Here is a 20,037-nt window from a genome sequence, read left to right on the forward strand (position 1 = left end):
ATTGTTGAAATGAACTCAAAAGTGGTTTTACTTCCTAAAAGAACGAAGAATTGCACTGGACAGAACAGGGGACTTAGTTCCATTGCCACGACAGACAGACCATGCATGTTGCATGAATAAAACTAGAAACATGTTATCTGCTCCGACAGTGAAAACAACTTAATTCATTTCTAACCCGAGCAGCTTTTGGTGGTGGCAAGTGCAGTTGCCAAGACGGTTCAGATGGTACTGAGGAAGGAAGTAGGAGAAGGAGGGATTGGAACGTCGACGGTGCCTTCAAGCATCAGAAGCACCTTTCTCATCGAAGGACGAAGCGATGGCTCTTCTAGAGTACACCAAAGTGCAACTGAAACCGTCCTCTCTAATTGTTTTTTGTCAATGGTTTGATAATCCACCAGTTTATCCAGCTCGCCAGCCTGGAAGCGGTTGTAAACCAACTCCTCAAGAAGGGCTTCCTCCTCAGGAAGGCTCCAATCCACGCTTCTTCGACAACAAATGATCTCCAGCAGCACTATTCCGAAGCTGTAAATGTCGGCTTTCACAGTGACTGGCAGATTCTTGTGCCACTCCGGCGCGACGTACCCCCTTGTACCTCTTATGCCTGTTGTGGTGTTGGTCTGATCTGGCTTCAGCAGCTTCGACAGCCCAAAATCAGAAATCTTCGCTTGCATGTTGTCGTCTATCAATATGTTCTGAGGCTTTATGTCACAATGAATGATCTGCGTCTCGCACTCTTCATGTAGATAAAGGAGGCCTCTAACGATATGAAGAGCTATTCGCATTTTCACGTCCCAACTGGCTTGCTTTTCGTCTTTAAAGAGTAGATCGGCCAGTGACCCATTACTCATGTACTCATACACCAAGAGCCTATTCGGTCCATCATGACAATAACCTAGAAGTCGGACCAGATTCCGGTGATGAGTCTTTCCAATAGTTTTCACCTCAGCTTGGAACTCACTTTCTCCCTCGGAGGAGATCTTCTCTAGTTTCTTAACTGCTACGACTTTGCTGCCATGCAGATTCCTCATCAGCGTGCCTTTGTAGACTGTTCCAAAAGCTCCTTTGCCAATCTCTTCCGAAAAGTTTCCAGTGACTTTCTTCAGGTCTTCAAAAGTATACGATCTAGGAGCAACATCTTCAATTGTTCTGAGAAATCCGTCCTTTGGAAGCATTTCGTAAACCCAGGCACGATTCTTGTGAACAATAATTCCAGACACTGCCAACATCACTATTGCAAAAGCAATTGATGATGCAACTGCAATCAGAATGTCTCTCCGGGTATGCTTATCATTATCCTTTTGCACAAGGCCGTTTCTTCCACCTTCGCCAGATGGAGCATCACCTACCTTGATGTAAAGTAGTGAGTTTGAGTTCCCGCCAACGACTCTCCTACCAAATCTTAGAGGAAGCTTCTGCTTGTTGCAGGACTGATCGCTGTATGTGACAGCCTCGCAATTGCAATCCTGCTGACATGCTGCTACACATTCTTCACTGGTCAACGATGTTAGAGTGGAATAGGTTGCGTCCTCCCATATGGTGCTAGGAACAGGTTGAATGTTGTATCTGGTCGTGGAGTCCATTGTCTTGCAGCTTTCTGCAGTGAAGTTCCTCTCACACCCTGCAGTGCCGTTGCCATCCCTCACAGTTGCGAATCCTGGAAGACACAGGCACTGAGGATTCAGATCCATATTCGCACAGAACATATTAAGCCCGCATATGCCCTTGGGGCTGCATCCATCGGTCGTGGCTAACCATACAACTGACCAATCGTCCTTCCTGCTTATGTTCAATGAGTATAGCCGGAAAAGACCATCTGGGTCGATCGTCGCACGATAGATCATATCTTCTTTAGGAAGTCCTTGGCTCGTGAAGTTCGCGAGGTATACACCGGGGGGTTTCAATAGGTAGAGAAACCCATCATCCTCAAGATGTAGCGTCACATTCGGACCATTATTAGGTGTCCCGGAATCCCAGTAACCATACGCGGCAGTGAATGGAGTGCCATCAGGATATAACGCCAGAACTCCGTCTAACTGCATGATGACGAGAAAGAGACCCGTCGATGGATCAGTGACCGAAGCACTTGAATGTAACTCCTGTGATGCCAATAGACGTTGACCACCTAAAATGGTATCTGTTGGTGTGTCGAAGCTCTGCCATATGATGACCTGGTTAGAGTTGTAAAGAACGAAGTTCCCCGAATCGAGCATGGAAGCCGCAGCAGTCGTATCGCTAGGAGTGGCGACGTATGTATCCTGCGCTTGTGCTGACGACAAAACAATTCTGCCACTGCTATCGAAATGCAGAGTGGAATTGCTTGGAAGCGGAGGGTTATCTCTGTTATAAGTCCAAACCACGGTTTTATTCGAAGTCCCCGGAAGGAAGACTCCCACGTAATAGCCATTGCCTCTCTGGTAAAATCCAAACGCAAAGATGCCGGAAGGCGAGAGCCATGAGGATTTGGAGGTGGGCGTGAGAGAGTTGGCGAGGCTGATGTTTTTCTGTCCTTGGGAAGTGGCTGTTATGAACAGGAATCCCAACGGGAGGAGAAAGAAGATTGGAGCAGCCATAACAGGCTGTGAAATGAAGGTTCTATGTATAAAGGCTTGTGGTGTGAAGAATTAGCTCGTGCGTGCGCTTTATAGAGCTCAAGATCGAAATGCAATGGGGTCTTCTCTGACTACAGGCAGAGAGAAATGACTCTTAAGAAAATAATTCCACTTCAACAGAGAAAGAGCACAATTTAGTTCCCCTCCTTTTCTCTTCTCATGGCTGCGTCTTCAGATTGATTTGGACCATGGAAGGAAACTTGTTCAATCTAGGAGCTTCGGGTTCGGTTCAAACGTGAACCTAACACATCTGAACTTTTAGTGCGGATGAATCTCTTGTGAAGTCCAATGAATCCAGTGACTCGAATGTTTCCTATCTCATGTCAAGTTATAGGCCGAGGGTCACCTCCGAGGACCGGTGCGAGTCCTCCACTTCCCGGTAAACGGCCAATCGGGTTTAACCTGGGGAGGGCTCCGTTCAAGCAAGTTTTCTGAGTCAAGCCTTCTCCTTCTTCTTCTTCTTGGTTTTTTTAAAGTTGTCAGTGCTAGCTTGAAAGGAAGGTTGGCCAAACACCAAATGTGACCCAATAGAAATCATATTCATCTGGAAGGCCTTCATATTTTATTTGGTGAGACTCTGTCTTTGGTCAAGTGTTGGTTTCGTACCGAGTCACATTGCTCGAAAGTCAGAGCAACAACAGGGGCTAGGATTAGAATTGTTATCTGTTGGGCTTTGGCAAGATCATTAAAATAGAATGAGTTGAAAGTGATTGGCACCCTCTCAATCAGCCCGTAGTGCCCGAAAGTTGCGTCTTAAAAAAATTCTTGTGTATGATTTTTCTACGGGTATTTTGATCAGCGTTTTTCACGTCGCTTATATCAACCTAAATCCTCCTTTAGTCAAGATTGATCACCCGCTTAGGGTTGACGAAGGAATTTTTATAATGATTTTCAATCAGGTACTTGAATTTTGAGTATGAACTCCCTAACGTGGTATTGGCCAGGGTGGGTTACTATTAAATTAGGGAGTGAGAGACATAGATGATTCCTATATCACATCTTCTCTCACTTTAACAATTTCACAAGCAAAATTTGTAGGAGGGCTTGCAGTTGGAAATCCTCGCTTGGTACATTCATCTTAATAATGAAACGATAAACGATAAAGTAATTAAACTATGACTAGACAGACTCGAAAAGTATGATCAAATTTAACTCTCTCTCTCTCTCTCTTCTTCTCTGGTTTCAATCTTGGATAATCCAGAGACATCGACTTCAAGAAAATGCCGATGAGGGACCGATGAAGTTGTGGAATCTGATAGAGGAAACTAGTACTAAAGCAAAGAGGCTTTGAACTCTTTCGGGGCGGTGTACAAAGGGATAATCAAGAGAATGACTGAAATGGCTGCAATCAGCCATACTCACCACGAAAACATACTCCAATTGCTTGGCTTTTGCATGGAGTTCAAGGAAGCTTCTTGTATTCCAATATATGGAGAACGGATTACTCGGGTCGTCTCTTGCCTGCCTATGGATTCAGCAGCAAATCTCCTGTTTGATGCTGAAAGGCAGCCTCCTTCGAGCAGAAGAATGAGAATCGCATTGGATGTAACAAGAGGAATCCTATTATTTGCACCAAGAGTGTGAGCTCCAAATAATTCACTGCGAGCATGATGCCTAACATTGGAGCTGAAACGACAATGCCTCTAGGAGCAACATAAGTCTCTTCTGCTAGCTCTGACTGCAGAAGCAGCCTCCCATCAATAGTGAGACGCAGTGTGGAATTGGTTAAAAACTGGAGGACTGTCTTGGTCTGGGAGTTCGGACCACGGTTTTATCTCCTGCAAGGAAAATTCCTACTCACTAGCCATCGCCTCTGGTAGAATCCAAATGAAAAGTGACCTGAAGGTGAGGGCCGAGAGGAATTGGTGGTGGGCGTGAGAGAAGCGCCAAGGCTTTTCGTGGTCTGGTTTTGTGAAGTTACCGTTGGGAACATGATCACCATGGGATGAAAAACAAATGTGAAGTGGCCATAGCAGGTAAAATGCCTTTGAATCTAGCTTGTCCCGGTGAAGAATTCGATCTTGCTTATGCTTCATAATGGTAAGCATGTCGATGGGAATGTGTTTGCTTTTGACATAGAGTCCCACCAATAGACAATTGAGAAGAAAAGTCTTTGAGCTGGTCAGGTCAATGCCATCTGAGGAAGCAACTACGCTTGCAAGAAAAGTTGCAGAACTAGGGCGGTGTCTATTAAAAAAAGTTGCAATCATACGCAAGTTCCGAACTTCTTGGGGTTAGATGCATGACTATGATAATATAGGTGAAGGCCTTGATTTTGCATTAGTGGACTCGACAGATTTGAAGCAATGTGAAACGTGAGCAGCACTAGACATATCTTTGAATAGCTCTGGACAAAATAAGTCTGTCCACCTGCGTATTATGCGGGCTTTATGAGCGAAGTAGGGGGCTACAAGGATAAGTTAGCAGCTTGAAAAATCCTTGATTGCTATGGCGTACCTATGTCACTAGAACAGTGATAGGGAGGTTCGACCTCAGCTATGTGCAATTAAAAAGATAGCGGAAACAACCCAGAACCCCCAATTTTGAAGAGCAATTAAGCAGAAACTGTAAAGACGCAACACGGGAAGAGAGAACCTCTTTGGGTCTTCTCTATACTAATACGAGAGAACACGCTTAATTTCTGTGTTTGTTACTTATCAAAGAGTGAAAATGTCTGTGCTTGTTGATGAGCTGATATTGGATCTTTGTTCTGAGTTGTAAATTGCATTAGTTGAGGAGAACAATCAAAAGGAGTGAGAAGTAGTACCCTTTCTTGTATCAAATTTGAGTTTGATTCTCAACACACTTATCACACGAGAGATGTCTGATATTCTCTCTGAGTACACATAAAGCAAACTCATTTCGATCTCATATTCTTAACACAGAAAAGATGCAAATCCTGTTTAGAAGGGCAACAAAGAAACTCTGGCAGAATTTTCACCTCTCTGAATACGCATACTGTGCTCTTTTAAATCCTTCAGTTGAAGGTTGAAACATGGAAAGTTCTGTCGATTATTCACACGATGTCAGCCGATCAGTCAGAACAGCATCAAACATTTACATGGACCATTTGTCCGTAGGCAAAACATTGCTGTCTCCTCTCCCTCAATATGCATACTATGCTCTTATAAATTCATGGGTAGCTAACAGGTCCAGAATGATAAACTCTGCCACCACAGAAAAATAAGGCATTGTTGACATAAACTCAAAAGTTATTGTGCTTGCTATAAGAAGGAAGAACTTTATAGGACCAAACAGGGAACATATTTCTATGGTAAAGATAGACAGAAAATGCGCGTTGATGTATGAACCTAGAAACACTGGAAAAGCTTATATCACAGATAACCGAGTTCATTTCTGACCTGAGCAGCTTTTGGTGGAGATGAAGCATAGTTCCTAAGAAAATTTAGATGACACTGAGGAAGGAAGTAGGGCAAGGAGGAATTGGAACGTCAACCGTGCCTTCAAGCATCAGCAGCACCTTTCTCATTGAAGGACGAAGAGATGGCTCCTCTAGGATACACCAAAGCGCGACTTTAACCATCCTATCCAATTGTTTCTTGTCTATAGTTTGATAATCCACCAGTTTATCCAGCTCGCCAGCCTGGAAGCAGGAGTAAACCCATTCCTCGAGGACAGCTTCCTCTTCAGGAAGGCTCCAATCCACATTCCTTCGGCTACAGATGATCTCCAGCAGCACGACCCCAAAGCTGTAAATGTCCACTTTCACAGTCACCGGCATATTCTTGTGCCACTCTGGTGCGACATACCCCTTTGTACCTCTTACCCCTGTTGTGGTGTTGGTCTGATCTGGCTTCAGCAGCTTCGACAGCCCAAAATCAGAAATCTTTGCTTGCAAGTTGTCATCTATCAATATGTTCTGAGGCTTTACGTCGCAATGAATAATCTGCGTCTCGCACTCTTCATGTAGATAAAGGAGGCCTCTGGCAATATGAAGTGCTAATCCCATCTTCACATCCCAATTGACTTGCTTTTCAGGTTTAAAGAGTAGATCAGCAAGCGACCCATTGCTCATGTACTCATACACCAAGAGCCTATTCGGTCCATCATGACAATAACCTAGGAGTCGGACCAGATTCCGGTGATAAGTCTTTCCAATAGTTTTCACCTCAGCTTGGAACTCATATTCCCCCTCAGATGAGATCTTCTCTAGTTTTTTAACAGCTACGACTTTGCTACTGTGCAGATTCTTCGTCAGCGTGCCTTTGTAGACTGTTCCGAACGCTCCTTTGCCAATCTCTTCCGAAAAGTTTCCAGTCACTTTTTTCAGGTCTTCGAAGGAAAACGACCTAGGAGCAACATCTTCAATTGTTTTGAGAAATCCCTCCTTTGGAAGCATTTCGTAAACCCAGACGCGATTTCTGTGAACTATGATTCCAGACACCCCCAACATTACCATTGCGAAAGCAATAGATGAAGCAACCGCAATCAGAATGTCTCTCCGAGTATACTTTTCCTTTCCCTTCCGCACAGAGCCATTGCTTCCATCTCCGCCAGATTGAGCATCACCTACCTTGACGTAAAGTCCCGAGTTTGAGTTCCCGCCAACGACTCTCCTACCGAATCTCAGAGGAAGCCTCTGCTTGTTGCAGGACTGACCGTCGTATGTAACAGCCTCGCAATTGCAATCCTGCTGACATGCTGCTGCACATTCTTCACTGGTCAACGATGTTAGAGTGGAATAGGTTGAGTCCTCCCATATGGTGCTAAGAACAGGTTGAATGTTGTATCTGGTCGTGGAGTCCATTGTCTTGCAGCTTTCTGCAGTGAAGTTCCTCTCACACCCTGCAGTGTCGTTGCCATCCCTCACAGTTGCGAATCCTGGAAGACACTGGCACTGAGGATTCAGATCCATATTCGCACAGAACATATTAAGCCCGCATATGCCCTTGGGGCTGCATCCATCGGTCGGCTCCCACCACACCTGGGACCAATCGTCCTTCGTGGTTATGTTGTATGAGTACAGCCGGAAAACCCCATCTGGGTCAATCGTCGCACGATAGATCATATCTTCTTTAGGAAGTCCTCGGCTCGTGAAATTCTTAAGGTATGTACCTTGGGGATTCAATAGGTAGAGAAAACCATCATCCTCAAGATTTAGCGTCACACTCGGACCACTATCAGGAGTCCCGGAATCCCAGTAACCATACTCCGCAGTGAATGAAGTACCGTTGGGATATAACGCAAGAACTCCATCTAACTGCATGATGGCGAGAAAGCGACCCGTCGATGGATCAGTGAACGAAGCACTAGAATGTAACTCCTGTGATGCCAATAGACGTTGACCACCTAAAATGGTATCTGTTGGTGTGTCGAAGCTCTGCCATATGACTCCATGGGTAGAGTTGTAAAGAACGAAGTTGCCCGAATCGAGCATTGATGCTGAAGCGGTCGTACCGCTAGGAGTGGCGACGTATGCATCCTGTGCTTGTGCTGACTGCAGGACGAGTCTGCCACTGCTGTCAAAATGTAGAGTGGAATTGCTTGGAAGCGGAGGGTCATCTCGGTTGTAAGTCCAGACCACGGTTTTGTTTGGAGTCCCCGGAAGGAAGACTCCCACGTAATAACCGTCGCCTCTCTGGTAGAATCCGAACGCGAAGGCGCCGGAAGACGAGAGCCACGGGAGCTTGGAGGTGGGCGTGAGAGTGTCGGAGAGGCTGATGTTTTTCTGTCCTTGGGAAGTTGTTGTTATGAACAGGAATGCCAACGGGAGGAGAAAGAAAACTGGAGCAGCCATAGCCGGAGAGAGGGAGAGGGAGTGCCTGTGCTGTGAAATGGAGGCTCTATGTGCACAGGCTTGTGGTGTGAAGAATAAGAATCAGCTCGTGGGTGTGCTTTATAGAGCTCAGATTCCAAATACTAATATGTCGTCTTCTCTGCTAATTGGCGGACCAGAGGCAGAGAATTCTACTTCAACAGAGACGGGCACAGTTGTCAGTTCCCTCTTTTTCTCTACGAGCGGCTTGAAATGTCTTACGATTGACCGATAAGACATGCTGACAAAATAATGTGAACTCTTCAGCGATGTCTGATCATGACCCGTTTTGTCTAAATACCATTTCATGCCTTCTCATTTTGGAGGATGCGGACCATTGAGTGAAAATTGTTCAATCTCGGCTCACATGTAAGCCCAACACATCTGTAACTCTTCGATCAGGAAAAATCTCTCGTGACATCCGTTCAATCACCGGTGATTCGAACGCTTTCTATCTCGTGTCAAGTGGTAGGCCGAGGGCCTCCTCCGTAGGACCGGTGTGAGTCTTCCACTTCCCCGTGATGGCCAATCCGGTTTAACCCGGGGACTTCTTTTTTGGGACTGATCCGTTCAAACAAGTTCTTTTTTTTTTTTTTTTTTAAGTCAAGTCTACTGCTTTTGGCCTTGTATTCTTGACGGGGTAAACTTTGAAATTGCCTTGCAAACAGCAAGAAATGTTATTCCTAGAAATCATTTCCATCCGGAAGCCTTGACCCTTTATTTATAAAGACTCTTTCCTTGGCTGTGTGTTTTGGTTCCATTTCATGCCCAGTCAGTTTCCTGGAAACGTGAAACAAAAACATTAGGCCAGGACTAGAATAGTCATAGGCGGACCGACCTTTCGCATTGTTTGCTACGGTAGCACGAGTTCAAAGTGATTAGCACTTTTGAATCCTTCTTTTTGCTGCATAGAATTGACGTACTGACTGATGGATCAGCCGGAGACTTGGAAATTAAGAGGAATTGGAAGGGTCCGAAGGTGGTAGACCCCGTGGACGGGGAATCCTTATCATAAGGGTGACGTGGTGTAACTTTCTCGCGTATGACTTTTCCATGGAAATCTCATACTAAGTTTTTTGTGGCTTATGTCAAACCTAGAATCCTGCTTTCATCACGGTTGATTATGTCACACCCTCGCTTCTGCAAGAAGATGGGCTAACGCCACAGCCATCCATTCACCCAAAGAAGACAACCAAAACTCAACCTGATACCGACATATATACATCCATATGACTACAGGACTGAGAGTTTTTGCAATCCGTCAAAAAGATATATATACATCTCCATCCAACAATAAATGAACAAGTCCATCTCAAGCGTAAACAACTTACACCTGAAAATCCTCGCTATCAAGATGTCATCTTGATAACAAAAACGCTTGCGTTCAACTTGCGGCTCGTTGAAGAACCTAAAAAACAAGAAATACGAATCGAATGACCAATCACAGACCAGTGAGTAATGCATCTCTTCTAAGCCGAACGAACTACAGAAACCGATTTCATAGCTCATCAGTCCAAAATTCAGAATATGGTATGTGTGAAATATCAAAAGTAGATTACGTCTTTCCGATGAATCTTTTTACATACAAGATAAATTAATAACATTAACTCACAATAACAAATCAACCATTAATGGTTTATTCCATTAATCGATCTCAATTAATTCAATCGAAATGCTCAACATCTAACTATGATCACCATAAACGCCTGTGACTAAGGACATCAAGCTTCCTCCCTTGCCGAGAAGAACGTCCTGATAACAAGGCGCGTACTTACCCCCTCAATAGGTTCTAGACATAGCGACATGAGCATAATCCACCAATCCCAATCTCCAATAACCAACAAACCAAAATCAGAAATCATCTGAAAACCAGGTTCAAACCAGAACATGTTCACGATTCAATTCATCAAATATAGTATCTTTCATAAACCATACTCAAAGTCACAGTCATTTACTGGTAATCAGTTTTAACTATAATCAATGGATACTTTTTCATTTCAAATAGGCAAATGGTAGTAAATGCTCAATCTAGTTTTATGCATTCAAAAACGTTGTTTCTTAACTCATAATATTACTAATCCATATTGCTTTTAAAATACGAGTTTACAAATTCAAAAAATATATAGAACCACTCACGTGAAAAAGCTTGAAACCAACTTAAGAAAGGTTACTCGAACCGACACACTTGTATTCCTATCAATTAAGCGAAACTCGTCATCAAAATATGAGTAATAAACTACTCTAACAAACGACTCGACTAAATTAGGCTTAATCATCAATAAAAAGACTTCTACGCACTGATGAAGAAACTCCTTCATAGCGAATGTTCATCTTTGTCCGGTACGCTTAACTCGCATGTGAAATTTCACAAAATTTGTTTCCATCAAACACCACTTTGCAATCGATTTTCGTGAAACCCTATGACTCCACGATGCCCTAAACTATCATTTGCATATAAATCCACTGCTCAATAACTCCTCAATCGATTATCACATTTCAAAATTTACATAACTCCAAAATTATGGTCTAAATCCGAAAATTATTCGGGTTAGACGAACAATGGGCTTGGATACTAATCAGGCGTTGCAAAAGGGAGTTGATTTAGCATGTCCGGACTTCTGAAACGGCTAGGCACGAAAACTTATCGCTCTTTCTTTTTTTCGTCGTTTTCTTGTTCACGGACGACCTTCTTCTCTTTTCTTGTTTTTTCTGCTGGCTTTAATGATTCATCTGTTGAAGAGGAGATAAAATGGGTTGGGCTTGGACTTTAAGAGACATTACCTAGTGTGGGCTCATTTATTACAATCTACTCTTCATACAAAAACTTTATTCTCGAAATTTAGACATACCTCAATTATCAAACAAGTGAGGGCATTTGCACCTTGCCTCCTCCCTCAAGCTCCCAAGTTACCTCTCATTAGTGTGGTTTTGCCATTGAAATGTCACGTAAGGGATAGTGTGTCCTCACAACACCTGATCCTTCATATTGACGATAAAAATAGATTGCTCTTCATGCGTGAAGTTCTCCCTTAATCTCGAAGGTATAAAATACAGTACATGTTTAGGATTTGGCATATATCTCCGCAATAAAGAAACATAGAACACATTATGTACCCCAGATAATGCTTGAGGCAAAACCAGTTTCTAAGCAACTTCCTCAATCTTCTATAAGATCAAGAATGCTCCCACATATCATGGATTCAATTTCTCCCGCATGCCAAATTTCATAACACCCTTCATAGGAGAAATTTTGAAGAGTACATAATCTCCCACACTTTGTTCCACCTTACCCGTTTTATGATCTACGTAGCTTTTCTAACGACTTGTGCTATTTTGAGACGTTCTCAATTCAATCTGACTTTCTCTTCTGACTGATGTATAAACTCTAAGCCGGTTAGGGTGCATTTGGTAACATTTCTATTCCAGAAAATAATTTATGTTTGGAAATAATTTCTTCTATTTCTATTTTCAGGACGAGTTTCTAAGCATAAGAACGGGTTTGGTAATTGTACAATTTTTTATACTATCAACATGTAAGAGAGCAGTGAACTAAACTCAGAATCCAGCAAGATTAATCTGGACAGCAACAAGCTATTTATTCTTCATCAAAATAGAACATAACAGAGTAGCAAGCAAGACTCAACCAGATCAACAGAGCTAACATTAGTCACCGTTAAAATTAACTCACATTTATCTATAAGAAGATGAAGATGAAAATCCACATCGAATATTCGCCAAAGCATGGAAGTGATTTTCAGTCAAATGTGAAAATTGGAAATTTCCTACCACTTCTTGTGCAAATCAGCTAGGACGGCCCTCAGTCCGATCGGTTAGGGTGACCCTTTCCCAGATCGACAATGGCGGCCCAGCATATTTGCAATAAAATCTATAATTTCACTCACTTTGAAGCCACGCCCATGCGGTTGAAGCTTGATTTGATGATGGTGATGAAGAAGAGTGTTGATCTCAGTCACGCCCATGTTCTGCTTGTGAAGAAGTCATCTTCTCTGAGTTTGTGTTGATTGTGTAAATATGGCATTAGGCTACGCTAAGCTTGTTTCTCTAAAATGACATTGTTCATCTTTTTGTTTCTGCTCTAAATCTATACCCTGGCCACTTATCTATTCTGGGAAATGAAAAATATTAACTGATGTACACAAACAAATTTCTGTTAGTTTTCTGTTTCGATGAACAAATTAACAAAAAAATAGAGAAATAACCAGTTACTAAATAGGCCCTTAATCTCTTTTCGCCAACATCATCCAAACAAATATGAGTTCTACATTTTTTTGCCATACAAAGCTTTACAAGGAGCTATCTTAATGCCGGAATGCTAGTCGTTAGTAAAAGAGAACTCCGCCAACTGTTGGTGTTCATCCCACAAGCAATCAAAATCGATAACCCATGATCTCAGCATATCCTCTAATGTCTGAATCGTTCTCTCTCACTATCCATCTATTTGTGGGTGAAAATTTGTACATAAATTGAGTTTAGTACTCAACGCTCCTTGCAATCTCCTAAAAAATTAGACATAATTTTAGGATATCTGTTTGAGACAATGCTCATTCGAACTCGATGAAGCCTCACTATCTCATTAGCATTCTCTTTTGCCATGTCTTCTAGTGAAAGGTCGAATCAATATGACAAAAAGTATACATATTTAGTTAATCAATTGACAGTCACCCATATAACCTTTTTTCCACTTTGCTTGGCTTCCTCGATAAACCGATGATAAAGCCCATGATGATATGCTCCCACATCTATTTAGGTATTTTGAATATGTGCAGCTATCCACCTAGTTTTTTATGCTCAATTTTTACTGGCTGGCAAATCGGACATTAATCGACAAACTTCAATGTATCATTCTTAATGTTGATTTACCCTAAGTTTTCTCTCAAATCCTCAATCATCTTAGCCAAAGATCCTCTTTAACCATTCTCTCTGTCTTCTCTCTGTCCATTAAATCATCATCTACAATCTTCTCTAGCTCGTCCATTCGGTAACGGTAACAAGTGGGCTTGTAGGAATTAAAGGGAAATAAGCCCAATTGCATGTCGCACTTAAGCCCAAAGCCCTTAGCCCACTCTCTCCTCAGCCCATATACAAAGCCGCCTCCTTCATATTGCAGGTTCGCTCGGTGAAAAGGAAGAGAAGCAGAGAGTGCGCTGCCAAGGAAGAGAAAAGAGAAAAATTCATCGCGTACGCGCTCCAAGCATCTGAACGTTTCAAGCCCTTTGTTCATCTAATCAAAGGAAATTTCAGAATCATACTTGTTGAAACTCTCTCCCCTTTTTTGCCATTTGAGCATTAGCAAACTGATAAAACTGCAGCAAATGAGGGAAAGATCAAAGGGCATGAGCATTCGATGCGTTTAACCATATCCGATCATAAGGAAGGGTAGCATAAAACAGAATAGACAACTTATTTCCATTGAAATGGCAGCCAAGCCTTGTGCTACACATGAATAGAGGCCTAGAATAGTTTCTTCATATGGGATTAGCAATCTAATACATTTTTTCTCTTGCCGGAGCAGTTCCTGATGGCTATCGGCGCAGTTGGGGAGAGTTTAGATGGCACTGAGAATCGAAGAAGGACAAGGAGGTACCGGAATGTCCACCGTGCCCTCGAGCATCAGAAGCACCTTCTTCATTGAAGGACGAAGTGATGGCTCTTCCTGGATGCACCAGAGACCCACTTTAACCATTCTCCCCAACTGTCTTCTGTCCATTAGTTCATCATCTACAAGCTTCTCTAGTTCGCCGGCTCGAAAACGGTTGTAGACCCATTCTTCGAGAATGGCTTCCTCATCAGGGAGGTTCCAATACACACACCTTCGGCAGCAGATGATCTCCAGCAACATGATTCCAAAGCTATAAACATCCGCTTTCACTGTCACCGGCATATGCTTGTGCCACTCTGGCGCAACATACCCTCGCGTTCCTCTGATACTTGTCATGGTGTTTGTTTGATCAGGCTTCAGCAGCTTCGATAACCCGAAATCGGATATCTTCGCATGCCTATGCTCGTCAATTAGTATGTTCTGTGGCTTTATATCGCAGTGAATGATCTGGGTTTCGCACTCTTCATGTAGATAGAGGAGACCTCTAGCTATGTTCCGAGCGATTCCCATCTTCTCATCCCCACAAGGTCGTCTTTCTGGCGCAAAAAGCAGATCCGCGAGAGATCCGTTGCTCATGTACTCGTACACCAAAAGCCTGTGGTCTCCATCAAGGCAATAACCGAGCAGCTTGACGAGATTCCGATGATGCGTCCTTCCAATAATCTTCACCTCAGTTTGGAATTCACTATCCCCATCGGATGCGATCTTCTCTAGCTTCTTGACGGCGACAACCTCGAGGCCATTGGACAGCGTGCCTCTATACACTGTCCCAAATGCTCCCTTGCCAATCTGTTCGGCAAAATCCTTGGTCACTTTCTTCAGCTCTTCATAGGTATATAATCTGGGCGAAACGTTGTCCATCATTCTAGTGTTTCCCTCCTCGGAAAGCATTACGCATGCCCGAGCACGATACTTGGAAACAATGAATCCAGACAGTGCTAGTGTGACTAAAGCAAAAGCAACAGACGATGCAATGGCGATTACAACCTCTCTCCTAAAAGGCCTTCTCAATCCAGTCTCACCTACCTTGATGTAAAGCGAGTTCGACTCGGCAAGGTTTCTCCTGCCGTATCTCAGAGGGAGCCGCTGCATTGCACAGTTTCCATCTTTGTAGTTGTACATTACAGCTTCGCAATTGCAATCCCGCAGACATGCTTCTTGACATTCTTTCCCAGTCGAAAGTGTCAGTGAGGCATAGGTGGTGTTCTCCCACACTGTGTTATTGACCAGTTGAATGTTGTATCCAGGGACGGAGTCTGTTCCCTCGCAGGTTTGGGCGGTGACCTTCCTCTTGCAACCGGATCTCCAGTCACCGTCGTTCACAGGCGTGAATCCTGGGAGACACTCGCACTTGGCGTTCTGATCCATCATCACACAGAACATGTTGAACCCGCATGTGCCACCGGGGCTGCATTTGTCATTAGAAGATTCCCATTCCACGGACAAGTTGTTCCCCGTCGCATTGTAGGAGTACAGTCGCAAAATGCCATCCACATCGAGTCTCATAAGATGGATGATTCCTTCATCGGGAGGTCCCTTACTAAGGGTGATTTTCTTTAAAATTTCACCTGTTGTGTTCACCAGGTAGAGAGAACCATCATTATCGAGATGTAGTGTCGCATTGTTACTGACTCCAAAGGTTTCGGACGACCAGTAATAGTTCTCGCCCACCGGACTATCTATCGGATATTGCACGAGGTTTCCATTTGTTTGCATGTCAAGGCGAAAGATACCGGTCGATGGGTCGGTATAAGAAATGTTTGAAAACAACTGTTGGCCCGGTAATAATTGTTGCCCTGCCAAGAGGGTGTCGGTTGGCGAATCGAAACTCTGCCATATTTTGTCCCCCCTCTTGTTATACAGAACGAAATTGCCTGTATCGGAGAAGGAAGCCGAGACTGCCGCCTCGCTAGCACTGGCGACGGGCGTATCTTGCGCTTCTGCAGACTGCAAGACAAGTCTCCCGCCACCAGTGAAGAGTAGGGTGGCATTGCCCATGACCGGAGGGTTGTCTCGGTTGGCGGTCCAAACCACGGATCTGCCTAGAGTTACTCCAACCGAGTAACCACCTTCTCTCTGGTAGAATCCGAACGCAAAGAGGCCGGAAGGCGAGAGCCATGAGGAGTTGGTGGAGGTAGGGGTGAGGGATGCACCAAGGCTTATGTTTGTGTGTCTCTGTGAAGTTGCAGGTATGAAGATGAATGCAAATGAGAGAAGGATGGGAAGTGTAGCAACCATAGAAGGGAAGCGCTTGTAATGGAGGGTTGACTCAGCCATCAAAGCAAAGTGAGAACATGTAGCTCTTGAGCCTGTCTTAATGTTTGAACTTGTTTTTTGGTGTGTGAAGAATCAGCTCTTTGCTTGTACTTTATAGAGCTACGCATCTAGATCCAAAATTAATGTGTTTAGTGCTGTTTTTCTCTCTCATTTACAGAGACCTTGACTCTTGGAAGGTCTGCTTTTGAGGTCAAGGTCATCTCGAGACTTCCAGTGTGTTAAGCACGGCAACGCGCTTGAAGACTTGAATTTTTCATTATGAATCTGCCGTCGAAAAGGAGCCACGTCTGTTTATCAAGGCAGTTAAAGAACGTAAAGTGGAAGGGAGGAATTTTAATATTTTTCGATGTGAATAGAAAAGAGCACATGGAGCTTATTTACAAACTAAGGTAAACGCAATATCAAATATAATCAATCAAGGATATGCAATATCAAAAAGATATTTGCATTGCTGACTAGAATCCTCCGACGAGCCACATAGGATTAGGTTATCAATAAAAAAAGCCAAGCAAGATTTCCGACAAAGCTCATCATAGTTGGAACTCAAATAATCGTTCTTCAAAAAAATTGGCATCAAAGTAAGTGGCGTATACAAATTTTGACATTTTTGGTGTCTTTCTGCCAATAAACAAGGGCTTTTTAACTTAACCAGCATTTACTAGACCTTGAAAATTTGAGGAATAGTTAGACTTGGTTGAAGGTTTCCATATGTTGACTATTTCTGTTGTGGAAGAACACCAAGAGATGCACCAATTCAAGCGTAAATCGAATATATTTATATCTTATCTTATCCATTATTTGGTATAATCTGAATATGAATATAAACATTCTTGACTTGTACCATCTGGAGGTTTCTTCCGGAGCCGATGCTGCAGGTCTCTAGCCGCTCGTTGAGCCCGTTCGGCGGGAGCTCGAGGGGACGGCCTCCAGGGCTAAAAACTACTCTAACGGTACATCTGTTTAATCTATACTTAAATGTCAAAGTGGTACTAGAGTTTGAAATTCTTTCTGAACTTTATCATTAGGTTAGCTGATCAGTTCGAAAAGCATCGATATTTTAGTCCGATATAGAATTCATAATGTTAAGAGGCAAAACCTGTATGCCCTCTCCTTCCATGACCGTTCAATGCGTTAAACCATATTCGATCATAAGGATGAATAGCATAAACCAGAATAGAGAACTTATTTCCCTTGAAATGGCAGCCAAGCCTTGCGCTACACACGAAAAGAGACCTAGAATAGTTTCTACATATGGGATTAGCAATCTAATACACTTTCTTTCATGTCGGAGCAGTTCGTGATGGCTATCGGCACGGTTGTGGAGAGTTTAGATGGCACTGAGGATCGAAGAAGGACAAGGAGGTATTGGAATGTCCACTGTGCCTTCGAGCATCAGAAGCACCTTCTTCATTGAAGGCCGAAGTGATGGCTCTTCCTGGATGCACCAGAGACCCACTTTAACCATTCTCTCCAGCTGTCTTCTGTCCATGAATTCATCATCTACAAGCTTCTCCAGTTCGCCCGCTCGAAAAAGGTTGTAGACCCATTCTTCGAGAACGGCTTCCTTATCAGGGAGGTTCCAATCCACACTCCTTCGGCAGCAGATGATCTCCAGCAACATGATCCCAAAGCTGTAAACATCCGCTTTCACTGTCACCGGCAGATTCTTGTGCCACTCTGGCGCGACATAGCCTCGCGTTCCTCTCATCCTTGTCATGGTGTTGGTTTGATCGGGCTTCAGCAGCTTTGATAACCCGAAATCGGATATCTTCGCATGCTTATGCTCGTCAATTAGTATGTTCTGTGGCTTTATATCACAGTGAATGATCTGGGTTTCGCACTCTTCATGTAGATAGAGGAGACCTCTAGCTATGTTCCGAGCGATTTCCATCTTCTCATCCCCAAGAGGTCGTCTTTCTGGCGCAAAAAGCAGATCCGCGAGCGATCCGTTGCTCATGTACTCGTACACCAAAAGCCTGTGGTCTCCATCAAGACAATAACCGAGCAGCTTGACGAGATTTCGGTGATGCGTCCTCCCAATAATCTTCACCTCAGTTTGGAATTCACTATCCCCATCTGATGCGATCTTCTCTAGTTTTTTAACAGCAACAACCACGAGGCCATTCGACAGCGTGCCTTTATACACTGTCCCAAATGCTCCCTTGCCAATCTTTTCAGCAAAATCCTTGGTCACTTTCTTCAGCTCTTCATAAGTACATAACCTCGGCGAAACGTCGTCTATCATTCTATTGTTTCCCTCCTCGGAAAGCCTTATGTGTACCCGAGCAAGATACTTGGAAACCAAGAATCCAGACACTGCTAGTGTGACTAAAGCAAAAGCAACAGATGATGCAATCGCGATTGCAACCTCTCTCCCAGAAGGTCGTTTCAATCCAGTCTCACCTACCTTGATGTAAAGAGTGTTCGACTCGGCGAGGTTTCTCCTGCCGTATCGCAGAGGGAGCCTCTGCATTGCACAGTTTCCCTCTTTGTACATCACGGCTTCACAATTGCAATCCCGCAGACATGCTACTTGACATTCTTTTCCGGTCGAAAATGTCATTGAGGCATAGGTGGTGTTCTCCCACACCGTGTTATTGACCGCTTGAATGTTGTATCCAGGAATGGGGTCTGTTCCCTCGCAGGTTTGGGCGGTGAACTTCCTCTTGCAGCCGGATCTCCCGTCGCCCCCATTCACAGGCGTGAATCCTGGGAGACACTCGCACTTGGCGTTCTGATCCATCATCACACAGAACATGTTGAACCCGCATGCGCCACCGGGGCTGCATTTGTCATTAGAGGATACCCATTCCACGGACAAGTTGTTCCCGCTCACGTTGTATGAGTACAGTCGCAAAATCCCATCCAGATCGAGTCTCATAAGATGGATGATTCCTTCGTCAGGAGGTCCCCTACTACGGGTGATATTCTCTAAAATGTCACCTGTTGGGTTCACCAAGTAGAGAGAACCATCAGTATCGAGATTTAGTGCCGCATTGTCACTGATTCCATAGGTATCGGTCGACCAGTAATAGGTCAGCGGACTATCTATCGGATATTGCACGAGGTTTCCAGTAATTTGCATTTCAAGGCAAAAGATACCGGTCGACGGGTCGTTATAAGAAATGCTCGAAAGCAATTGTTGGCCCGGTGATAATTGTTGCCCTGCCAAGAGGGTATCGGTTGGCAAATCGAAACTCTGCCATATTTTGTCCCCCCTCGAGTTATACAGAGCGAAATTGCCCGTGTCGGAAAAGGAAGCCGAGACTGCCGCCTCGCTAGCATTGGCGACGGTCGTATCTTGCACTTCTGCAGACTGCAGGACAAGTCTGCCACCAGTGAAGAGCAGGGTGGAATTGCTCATCACCGGAGGGCTGTCTCGGTTGGCTGTCCAAACCACGGTTCTGCCTAGAGTTACTCCAACCGAGTAACCGCCGTCTCTCTGGTAGAATCCGAACGCAAAGAGGCCGGAAGGCGAGAGCCATGAGGAGTTGGTGGAGGTAGGGGTGAGGGATGCACCAAGGCTTATGTTTGTCTGTCTCTGTGAAGTTGCAGGTATGAAGATGAATGCAAATGAGAGAAGGATGGGAAGTGTAGCAACCACAGAAGTGAAGCGCTTGTAATGGAGGGTTGAATCAGCCATCAAAGCAAAGTGAAAACATGTAGCCCTTGAGTCTGTCTTAATGTTTGAACTTGTTTTTTGGTGTGTGAAGAATCAGCTCTTTGCTTGTACTTTATAGAGCTACGCATCTAGA

The 20,037-nt window shown here is 44.0% G+C and overlaps 4 protein-coding genes across 4 annotated transcripts; all 4 read right to left on the reverse strand.

The window, feature by feature from the left end:
• Positions 1-203: 203 nt before the first annotated feature.
• On the reverse strand, positions 204-2,585 carry LOC115730617 (G-type lectin S-receptor-like serine/threonine-protein kinase LECRK1). The gene has a single exon (XM_030661229.2). The coding sequence runs from the start codon at positions 2,568-2,570 to the stop codon at positions 219-221; it is 2,352 nt and encodes a 783-aa protein (XP_030517089.2). The 5' UTR covers positions 2,571-2,585; the 3' UTR covers positions 204-218.
• A 3,269-nt stretch (positions 2,586-5,854) lies between these two features.
• On the reverse strand, positions 5,855-7,529 carry LOC115732598 (G-type lectin S-receptor-like serine/threonine-protein kinase LECRK1). Its single transcript, XM_048285724.1, has 2 exons — positions 7,124-7,529; positions 5,855-6,607 (listed from the first exon to the last, which is right to left on the reverse strand). Exons 1-2 carry the CDS (start codon positions 7,498-7,500, stop codon positions 6,016-6,018), a joined length of 969 nt encoding a protein of 322 aa, XP_048141681.1. The 5' UTR covers positions 7,501-7,529; the 3' UTR covers positions 5,855-6,015.
• Positions 7,530-13,788: 6,259 nt separating this feature from the next.
• LOC115731916 (G-type lectin S-receptor-like serine/threonine-protein kinase LECRK3) lies at positions 13,789-16,362 on the reverse strand. The gene has a single exon (XM_030662596.2). It carries the CDS (start codon positions 16,280-16,282, stop codon positions 13,952-13,954), a length of 2,331 nt encoding a protein of 776 aa, XP_030518456.2. The 5' UTR covers positions 16,283-16,362; the 3' UTR covers positions 13,789-13,951.
• A 1,084-nt stretch (positions 16,363-17,446) lies between these two features.
• Positions 17,447-19,934, reverse strand: LOC115733213 (G-type lectin S-receptor-like serine/threonine-protein kinase LECRK3). The gene has a single exon (XM_030663881.2). It carries the CDS (start codon positions 19,923-19,925, stop codon positions 17,610-17,612), a length of 2,316 nt encoding a protein of 771 aa, XP_030519741.2. The 5' UTR covers positions 19,926-19,934; the 3' UTR covers positions 17,447-17,609.
• Positions 19,935-20,037: the final 103 nt, after the last annotated feature.

This window comes from Rhodamnia argentea, chromosome 1 (assembly GCF_020921035.1).
Source record: "Rhodamnia argentea isolate NSW1041297 chromosome 1, ASM2092103v1, whole genome shotgun sequence".
NCBI lineage: Eukaryota > Viridiplantae > Streptophyta > Magnoliopsida > Myrtales > Myrtaceae > Rhodamnia > Rhodamnia argentea.

What these genes read in the sequence shown, in the direction of transcription:
- LOC115730617 (XM_030661229.2), bottom strand. Translation starts at nt 2,570, where the DNA reads ATGGCTGCTCCAATCTTCTTTCTCCTCCCGTTGGGATTCCTGTTCATA.
- LOC115732598 (XM_048285724.1), bottom strand. Translation starts at nt 7,500, where the DNA reads ATGTTCTGTGCGAATATGGATCTGAATCCTCAGTGCCAGTGTCTTCCA. An exon ending in GTAGGTGATGCTCAATCTGG is followed by an intron (nt 6,608 to 7,123) that starts CGGAGATGGAAG and finishes ACTCTTTAAACC; the next exon opens with TGAAAAGCAAGTCAATTGGG.
- LOC115731916 (XM_030662596.2), bottom strand. Translation starts at nt 16,282, where the DNA reads ATGGCTGAGTCAACCCTCCATTACAAGCGCTTCCCTTCTATGGTTGCT.
- LOC115733213 (XM_030663881.2), bottom strand. Translation starts at nt 19,925, where the DNA reads ATGGCTGATTCAACCCTCCATTACAAGCGCTTCACTTCTGTGGTTGCT.